General features: G+C 33.4%; 1 protein-coding gene across 3 annotated transcripts in view; it reads right to left on the bottom strand.

Annotated features, from left to right (window-relative positions):
• Positions 1 to 291: 291 nt before the first annotated feature.
• The window catches only part of NPR3 (natriuretic peptide receptor 3), a 222,792-nt gene continuing 212,359 nt past the window's right edge, over positions 292 to 10,724 (bottom strand). For 2 of the 3 annotated variants that reach the window (XM_053701182.1, XM_053701180.1), the window contains 3 exons: positions 8,701 to 8,836; positions 2,089 to 2,176; positions 292 to 729 (listed from right to left, as the gene is read on the bottom strand). In XM_053701182.1, the coding sequence (XP_053557157.1) occupies positions 618 to 729; positions 2,089 to 2,176; positions 8,701 to 8,836 (336 nt within the window). In that variant the 3' untranslated portion in view covers positions 292 to 617. The remainder of the gene's footprint in view (positions 730 to 2,088; positions 2,177 to 8,700; positions 8,837 to 10,724) is intronic. The other variant, XM_053701181.1, reaches the window with a different exon arrangement.

Raw genomic sequence — 10,724 nt, 5'->3', positions numbered from 1 at the left:
AGTATAACTCATTATTTATTTATCTGTATTAATATTATTTTAGGTAGAATTTGGGTGATCCATCTTTTTCATTTATTTTTCCTTGTTTTGTTTAAAAAAAACTCTCTGCAATTTATGTTCTGGACTACAAGGCAGTTTTAGACCACATTCATTTTTTTTTAATAAAACCACTCTATAAAATGCATGCTTTTGTTTAAACTTTCTTCAGGGGAGTAAAATATATATATATATATATATATATATATATATATATATATATATATATATATATATATATATATATATATATATATATATATATATATATAAGATATTTGATGTAGCTTCCATTGCTCAAAACAAAATAGCAAAGGGTTTTCATTAAACAGATAAAATGTGCCCATTGATCTCTAAAAATCCAAATCATAATTTGAAGTGAAGCTAAGTCCCTTTTTCATGAGATGAAAGACCATAACATGATCAATAAATCATTCCTGAGATTTGGAAAGAAATCAAAAAGAATATGATTCTACTACACTGGAGAATGGTCTCTTTAAGAGACTCATCTGGCATATTAATGTCTTTGGTTGCATCTTGCTAAAGCTCAGCAGCAAGAGTATACGTTGTACTGTAATTCATTATGCCGCAGAAAAATGAGACCTAATAGAATCTTCTCTGAGTTGTCTGTGTTTCCCAATGTTACAGTCATCGTGTTGATTCCTCCTCTCAATGGTTATTCTGTATTTCTTTCTGTATATATAATAAAAAGAAAGAGAGAGAGAGAGACCATAAGATATTTGCTTTATGCAGCTGACAAAAGAACTTTTTGAAACAAGTAAGAGCCCTCAGGCAGCATGTGGATTTGTTGAAGATTGATGGGAGCCTAAAGTTCAGGTCAAAGATGAAAGCACTGAGGTCAAACAGCTTTTCATACAATGGTCATTTCCTTCTTTTTGACAAGCACACAAACACACCCTTTAGATAGATGATATATAGATAGATAGATAGATAGATGATAGATAGATAGATAGATAGATAGATAGATAGATAGATAGATAGATAGATAGATAGGCAGACAGATAGACAAAGCCATAAAATACCCATCCACTACCAGGAAATAATTTAGATAGGACATGTTTCAGAAATACAGCAGCAATGGTAAACTTTAGTATTCATTTTTAAAGTTTAACTTAAAAATTTGATTAATTCAGTTTAAAGGTACAGTCTACTACTGAATTGTTATTGTTTGAAAAGATAGATAATCCCTTTATTACCCATTCCAAAGTTTTGCATAACCAACAGAGTTATATTAATATACTTCTTACCTCTGTGATTACCTTGTTTCTAAGCCTCTGAAGGCTGTCCCGTTATCTCAGCAGTTTTGACAGACTTGCATTTTAGCCAATTAGTGCTGACTCATAAATAACTCCATGGGAGTGAGCACAATGTTAATTATGTGACACACATGAACTAGCATAGTCTAGCTGTGAAAACGGTCAAAATGCACTGAGATTAGAGGCGGCCTTCAAGGTCTTAGAAATTAGCATATGAGCCACTATAAGTTTCAACAAAGAATACCAAGAGAACAAAGCAAATGTACGGTTAAAAGTAAATTGGAAAGTTGTTTAAAATTGCATGCCCTATCTGAATCATGAAAGTTGAATTCTAACTAGACTGACCTTTTAAGATGTGGGAGCTGCAAATCAATATTATAGAAGCCATCACATATATGTTTATGGTTATTAAACACACAAATAATAATATATTTCTTAAAAATTACCAGAGTTACAGGGCTAGATTTAGGTAAGGTTGAAGAGTAGTCATTCCAGATGTCTCTTGTCTGCCCACCCACCAAGAGTCCCCAAAGCACACATTTTTATTTCTGCTTCTCCTGGTGCCCTAACAACTAGTACAGAGAACAGCATGTGGCCCATCCCTGCTTTAGATTAAAGCCCCTGTTTTTGACAGCCAATGGTAAAACAGGTGATACAATATTAACTGAAGTGGTAAAGGGAATTCAAATCTTCAAATGTTTCTGCTTCAAATTATGTTTGTGAAAGCAAAATACATTGCTAGAAAAAATTGTTAATAATCACATCGTCTACGTACCTAAAAAAATAGAATGCCATTAGCAATCCTGTTCCCAAAAAGGCGCCAACTACAATTCCTGTAACAGCAGACTCTCCAAGGCCACCTGCTTAAAATATAATGGTAATAAGAAATAACAATGGTCAAAAGAAATAGTCCTAGAGTATAAAGTAAATTATAATTTAATCAATATTTATTTACAAACATGTTTAGTTAGCACCCACAAATATTTAGAAAAGGATGTTGCACATAAAATATGAATGTCATGCAAGGAGAGAAGAGTGAACAAACTATGGCTTAAAGAAACAATGTTATAATTAAAGCAACAGCGTACTTTAAAAATTTGTATCCCCTTAAAGGGGCATGAAATCCAAAAAAATGTATTCCTAATTGAGTTGGAGTATGCAATACTTTCTAATTTACTTGTATTATCATTTTTTCTTTGTTCTTTTAGTACTGTTTGTTGAAAAGCAGGGGTGGCAGCAGTTTTGCAAGAATGTTATCCATTTGCATGAGCACTAGATGGCAGCACTATTTTCTGCCACATAGTGATCCAGACACCTACCTAGGTATGTCTTCAACAAAAAATACCATTGGAACAAAGCAAATTTAATATTATAAGTAAATAAGAAATATTTTTTTAAATTGTCTGCTCTATCTGAATTGCATAAGAAAATGTTTGGGTTTCATATCCATTTAATGTTTTCCAAATAATTTGTTATACCTACTGCAGAGTAATAAATGTACAGGAAATTATACCATCATGTTTATTTTGTTTTTGAAATAGCTGTTTTTGCTCATTAATAAATCATCGCCTGTTCTTCTCAAGAACATGCCCAAAAAATTTGACTGAGCCTGCAGATTAAGCAGACCTGCTAATGTTATTTATGTCTAAACATAGGTATTGAAATGCTTATTATTGCTGGGCACAACCAGCTTTTTCAAATCCAAAAATCTACGTCTCTCTCCTACACCCCAATGGGAGATTAATTAGTGCTATTTTCACCTGTTTATATAGCTTTTCTACAGAGAATATGTTGGTTATTTATATTTTCAGTGTTAGTGGTGGTTTCTACACGCAAACTCAGCTATTTCAAATGACAAAATAAAGGTAAAGGAGCATGGGGAATTAAGTTCTGAGTTTATTGTCCCGTTAATGTAAGTGCATACAGCAACAGGTAATAACAACATTATATTGTGGATAAGAACTTCTAGGTAGCATTTTTGGTAATTTGGGCTATTATAGAGGTATGTTATATAAAGGTAATAGTTTCTAAAAATGTATAGACTTTGGGGTAGATTTATTAAAGGTTGAGCGGACATGATTTGCTGTAGTGAATCATTTCTGCTCGACCTCGCTAAATACCGACAGCATACGTTGTCTAATGAAATGCTTGTGCAATGCCGCCCCATGCCGCCCATCGGCAGCTAGCAGGGGGTGTCAAGCCTGCCCTGCAAAGAACTCAAAAGCAGCGCACACTGCTTTGTAAAATTGAGCCCTTTACCTCATCATTTCCTCAGTAGCCACATCCCACTGTAAAGGGACTTTAAACATCCAATCAGGATGTTTGTAACAGCACTTGCAAGGGGGCATGTGTAGGCACAGTCACTTTATTTCCCTCCTGAGTTTAAGGATGTTTACTATGAAATCTCACAATATTATAGTGAAATCCCATGAGATCACAGTAATGCAAAGTGTGAACTCAGCACTGATGAAGCTAATTGGATTTTCTTTTTCTTTTTTTTTTTTTGTTTTCACTATGCAAACTACACTAAAAAGACTAGCTCTTGATCACAAAGCACCAAATCTGGTGAACTCAAGAAAAGGTAAAATATCTTGTTTCTTTGTTAGAGATGTTCAAGTGATATTTTTACAGCTATGGTGCATCACATTCAAGTGATTTAGAATATGAGTCTCCAGGACTTAATTATTGGGAGAGCACTTCCCAGTGGATGAAGCCTTAACAGGAAGGGCCAGATTAAGTGGTCTATGGTTAGGTTCTGGTGTTCTATGGGTGGGTTCTGTATTCTGTTGTAGAGGCTGGGTGATGCTAGGGCAATCCTTACAGAGATGTGGTGGGAAAACCGAGTGACAATCATGGGGGGCCAATAACTATGTTGGGGGACCTATTCCTTTAAGAGCAGGTCTGGCTAAATAAACCCTTCCCATTTTACATGCAGCCCATATACACTGGTAGTATCCTTATGAGCACTTAGGAGTGCAGTTTTGACAAAACATCTACTTAAGACACATTGTAGAATAACATAATTTAAATGTAAGATGTTTTAACAAAATATGGAATCAATTTTATTTTCTTTCATGAGTCGGATAGAGCATGCAATTTTAAAAAAAAACTTTCTCATTTCCTTCTATAAGCAGTTTCTCTTCGTTCTATTGATATCTTTTGTTAAAAGGCAGAGACGTATGCTTAGTAGCTGGCCGATTTCTGGAGCACTATGTGGCAGCAGTTTTGCAAGAATTTTATCCATATGCAATAGCCCTATGTCCTGCCATGTAGTGCTCCAGACACCTAGGTATCTTTTAAATACAAAATATCATTGGAACAAAGCAAATTTGATAAAGAAGTAAAATGAAAACTTTGTTAAAACACTTTGCTCTGTCTGAGTCACAAAATCATTTTTTGGGGGTTTTGTATCCCTTTAAAGGGATATTAAACACTTTGAGATAGTAATATAAAATGATAAATTGTATATATAACAAAAACTCTGCAATATACATTCATTATTTATTTTGTCTCATTTTTCTGTAATTCCATTTTGAAATTGTGAACTTTTCAGCTTTGGTTAGAAATGGAAGTGCAGAACACTGTTAAATCCAGCACAGCCATTGGCTGCACACTCTAGTGACCTATTTATAACTGTCCCTAATTGGCCACAGCAGACAAGGTAACCTAAGTTACAACATGGCAGCTCCCATTGTTTTATAGACACTAAAACTTTACACTTATTTTGTCTTGTCAATTTAAACAGCTATTGAAAGTTTATAAAATACAGCTACATGTTATTCTCAGACTAACATACTATCTAGCATTTATTTAGTGTTTAATGTCCCTTTAATTTATTTTTACACCAATTTTCTGAATTATTATTATGGTAATTATATTGCCTAGAAAACATAATACATATTATACTGACAGTTTTTAAGTAGTGTTTAATTTATAGCAAACATTGCCATAATTAATATTCTTTTAAAGTTAAAATTACAAATAAGTTGGCAAACTCTCACTGTGATCTGATTTATAATATATATGCTTGGCTGCAAAAAAAAAAAAAGGCTTAGTTCTAGATGACTGTTACGCTTTCATTATGAGTTATTGATTTAGGAAGTCATGAGAGAACAGGTGCAACATTGTCTTGACTTCTGCAAATCACTGTTAAGTTATTAATTAAAGGTTAATTGAATTTGGAGCCAGTACACAAACGGGTGTGAAATCCTGCATCCTATTTTAGAAGGAATTGTCTCCCTTGCCAAAAATAGCACAGTAAATGGAACTTACAATCTGTGTTTTTGGCAGATAGGATTATTGTTACCAGACCTCCTTGGATTTGCACTATTTCTTGGCGGCTTTAAAGAATGAAAAGCTTGCATGATGACCATAGCAATCCTTTCATACATCCAGTAAATACAGATGGATACTCCAAGGTTCCACTCCTTTTATGTGTGTAGGGTACTAATTTACATAAGACAGAGGCTCCAGTCTCATTGGATCAACATTTTTATGGACTTACTCAGCTCACAAGACGTGTTAACTAGAGTTGTCTGTGCAATCTGAGATCTATCAATGTGCCATATGCTCTATAAAACTGATATAGGATATGAGGGGAAACATTAACTTGATTTCAACAAAGCAATCTCACACAAGTCCATAATAAAAGAGTAGATTTTATATTTAACCCTTTCATTGCGAGAGAGAACTGATATACATATTAGGGCTGTCTAAACAGTGGCTACATTCAGCATTTAAAACCCTTGAGTGCTAACGATGGCTCAGAGCCGTCGCTAGCACTCACCTACCTTGAGAGCAAGCTGGGGGCTCCCATCAACTCCCACCCTGGCGATCAGGCCTGTATAGTGACAGGCATCGCCGGGGCTTGACGTTACATGCAGCGATGTCACGCGCAATGACGTGATGACGTCACTGCGTAACTTTATTTAAAAATTACAATGGACAAGATAGGGAAAGGGGGCATGCTGCTTAGAAGCTAAACTAAAAAGTAAAAAAAATGTTTAAAAATAGTAAAAAAACAAAAATAAATAAATCCAGCTTAGCACTCAAAGGGTTAAAAATGTTTTTTATGTTATATATTTTCTCTTTAATCTTTTTTTTTCTTCAAATTTTAATATGGAGACGGAATTAGGTGATAACTGATGTAGGACATCAATGTGTGAAGGAGGGGCAGTTTTTACCATGCTACTCAGTCCAACCAACTCCTTCCTGTCTCTGTCATTTAATGCCTAGCTTTGCCACCAAATCTTCAAGCCACACCCAAAAATACTTGTCCACAATTCTGGAATGTGAAGCTCTGCAAAGGGAACACCTACAATTCTTACACCAAACACAATGACTTCATCCTTGGGTCTCCCTGACTTTTTAGGGACTCTACAAAATAAAATTGTGCTACCCCCTTTCCTGCCCCATTTAATTTCTGGAAACAATACTGGTGTAGACAGTAGAGTTGCGGGTAATTAATGAGTTGATTCACTGTTTTTTTTTTTCAAGTATTTAGCTTCCTAGCAAGTAATTCTGCAAAAAAATCATTACACAGCCAAGGGGACTGCACTACCATAATGACTTGCTGACACAGTGGAAACAGATGACATAAGAAAGGCATAAATGCATAGTGTATATGAACAAACAATTGCTTCTTGAAGGGACACAAAACTCCAAATTGAAATGCACACAAATGCATATATTGTGTAGACAATAGGGTTGTCAGGGGGACAGGGGGGAATAGCCCCCCCCCCAGCATAGAGGCTGGCCCCCTCCCATTGTGGTCCTGCCTACAAAATGTTGGTGGGATTCTAACATGTGCCCCCCAGAATAATTTTCTGGTGATGCATCAAAACTAATAAATTCATGCCTTACCTGGCTCTCTCACCCATTGCAATGTTTGAATGAGGGTGCACTGGACATTTGTATATATGCTATGTGTAGATGAGAAGCTATATCTAGAAGCATGTTTGCTAATACATATAGATAGCAAAATTCTTCTATTAAGAACTAAAATTAGCGTTAACGTGCACACATATTACAAGTTTAAAGTAAACGCAACCGCATGAGTGCAAACTAAGTTTGCGCTCTTCATGTTAGCACAACTGAAGACCTTGCGTAAAGGGTTAGTACAAAAATTTAAGTTGCATTAAACACTACATAAATACATTAAAATTAAGTGTTGCAATCATATATACACTATCTAATTAATATGACTCACATAAACATTAAAAAAAAAAGTTATTAGGGTTAAATGGTATATGGTATATGACAAGGTATTTTAATGAAAAGGGCTATAATGTATATATACATACATATGCATGTCTAAATATGTGTATGTATGTATATGTACATATGTATATATGTATATATGTGTATACATGATATATATATATATATATAAACATAGATATATACACATATAAACACATACACACACACACACATATATATACACACACACTTTAGAGCCCTTTCCACTTAAACACCTGAAAACATTAAAAATTATTTTAAATACATTTTAATATTTAATAATGTGTTTTAGTGTGTATGTACTGTAAATATTTTACATTTCGATGTTCTTCACATTCGGGAAAATGTTTTATGTATTTTTTAAATACATATATATATTTTACAAAAAAATACATCAGATATATATATATATATATATATATATATATATATATATATATATATATATATATATATATATAAACATATATATAAAAATAAATAGAAAATGTTATCCTATGTGAAGAACATTAGAATGTAAAATATTCATAACTACCTTCGGTTTACTCAGGTTAGCGAGCAATCGAAAAGTTTGTGTTCTCCATTGAAGTCTAGGGTAGAAGAAGTTAGTGTGGTCACATTATTCTAAGTCATGAAGTTAGCGGGGATTGGCTTTCACTCATGCAGCTTGTGATACGCTCTCTAACCTGCGTTCCTTAAAAGTTTACTTCTTGAAGTGTTTGTGCACAAGCAAAAGCGCTAAAAAGCAGGCCACTTGTAATCTAGCCCTTTATAAAGCATAATACTGAGGGTATGCCCTGCTTCCCTCTAAACATGGGAGCCGCCATGTTGAAATCTAGCTTTCACTGCGTTCTCCTTCAGATACAGCATGAAATGTAGTTAGTGTTTCCTGTCCCTTGAAATGTTATAAAAACTTTTCACATCTGCATTTAACAGCCAAAGCTTAATAGAACTGCAAATCTGTCAGCTTATTTTCCAATACCACCACTATCTGTAAAGTCTGTACCACCATGTGCAGTAACTGAGATGTGATAGGCACCAAAAGCCATATGCTAAAAACTGTGTCAGATATCATGTAAGTATTTCTAATATACCACAGATCATTATGTACCAGAAAGAACAAAGGCGATTAATACAATATACTTACATGATTTACAAGTTGTTGTATTTGGTGGATCCATAACTTTGGTTTCTTCCATTCTTATTCTCCCATGCATCCATGGTAGCTTCACATTTGGCCGTAATTCAAAATGTCCTCGAATACCATAATAGTCACCAATAACCTGCATATCAGACAACAGAATAATGTCACTGCATTCTTTACCCATGGTTGACTCACAAGAGATACACAAAACTATTTAAAAATATGTCAGTTTTTTATTTTAGTTAATACATGATTCTTCTTAGTTTTAATCAAGATCATATACTGTATATAAACAATTGTATTGTAAATGTATTATATTTTATACTCAATGGTACCTTTATAAATAAAATATTTTAGAAAACAATATTTTGATGATTAATATACTTTTATTGAACACGTGTGTTGTATTTATTTTTAAAATGTTTAAGATTTTTTACTACTAGTTGTAAAGGGCATTCTGTCTCTTTACACCTAACAGAGGTAACCGAAACTGTGCGCATTAATGTTCGCATTTAGTAAACTGTAATTCATTAATGATTTCCTTTTGAACTGTATTAAAATTAATTAACAGCTCCCATTTGCTTTAAGGGAGCTGAAACCAACCTTAAATAATGTGGCAAGCACAAAAATAGTATTCCATCAATTTTGTAGAAAACGTTTATAGCTTCAATATAAATGTGACCTATGTGTATTGCTGGTACAAAGTGAGTATGGCCATCAGTTTAAACAAGAGGTCCTAAAAAAATGGAAAGTGATGCAATTTCCAATAAAATTTTCCAATACAGACAATGCTTAATATGTACTTGACTGCTATTTCATGAAAATAAACTCTAATATCTAAAAAAAAACAAAAAAAAACACCTTTAACGAAGCACATTTTTTTATTTATTAACTGCAACCTCTACATACAAAAATATAGCTTTTGGTCACTCCAGTAAATTAAAGGGATAGGAATGTCAAAATTAAACTTGCATGATTCAGATAGAGCATGTTATTTTAAGACACTTCTATATTTAAATGTACTTTGTTCTCTTAGTATCTATTGTTGGAAAATAATATGTACATGTCCTATACTAGTGGGAGCTAGCTGGTGACTGGTGTCTGCACACGTGTCTCTTGTGATTGGCTGACTAGATGTGTTCAGCTAGCTCTTAGTATTGCATTGCTACTCCTTTAGCAACAGATATCAAGGGAATGAAGCACATTTGATAAAACAAGTAAATTGGAAAGTTGTTTAAAATTGTATGTTCTACCTCAATCCTGTCCCTTTAAAAGAAAAGTACCTTTTGAGAAATCTAAAAGTAGTATGTGCAAGTAATTTACTAGGTCAGTTGCTGCTGTGTTTTCACATACATCTTATATTAGGAGTGATAATAAGGAAGGGACATCCTTGCCAACAGGGAAGGAAGTGAGGTTTTTAGAACATTGGACGCATAAGGAAATTAAGCAATGTTTATTTCACTACACAAACATTTATCTTCAGAATTTGATCAAATTATTAATTGGAAAACGTCTCAAATTTGTATTTGTAGTAGAAGATATTGGATATAAATATATTTGTTGTAATCTGGAAATGTTCTTAAAATTTTCATGCACAGCACAGGTTAAAGGGAAATTAAAGTCAAATCCGAAAAGGCAGCATATAAATATGATCAAATATTGTTTACATGTAAAACTTACAGGTTGCTAAAATGTATACTGAGACAAAAAATAAATTGTTCTTTGGCTGTGTACAACTATACTGGTAAACAGAATAAGTTTTCACAAGCATGAAAATAATAAGTAGTTTTATTTCAAACTTTAACTTCCAAGTATCAAAACAAAAACTGTAATATATTTAATAATATCCCATTTTAAATGCAACAGCTTTAAAGGGATGTGAAGCTCAGATTCTTTCCTTTCATAATTCAGAAAGAGCATACAATTTTAAACAACTTTCCAATTTACTTATATTATAAATGTTGCTTTATTCTCTAAGTATCCTTTGTTGAAGGAGCAGCAACGAGAAGTAGATGAACACATTAATA

This window comes from Bombina bombina, chromosome 2 (genome assembly GCF_027579735.1).
Source record: "Bombina bombina isolate aBomBom1 chromosome 2, aBomBom1.pri, whole genome shotgun sequence".
Taxonomy (NCBI): Eukaryota; Metazoa; Chordata; class Amphibia; order Anura; family Bombinatoridae; genus Bombina; species Bombina bombina.
The sequence above is the reverse complement of the archived record's forward strand: the minus strand, read 5'-3'. Positions and strand labels throughout refer to the sequence as shown.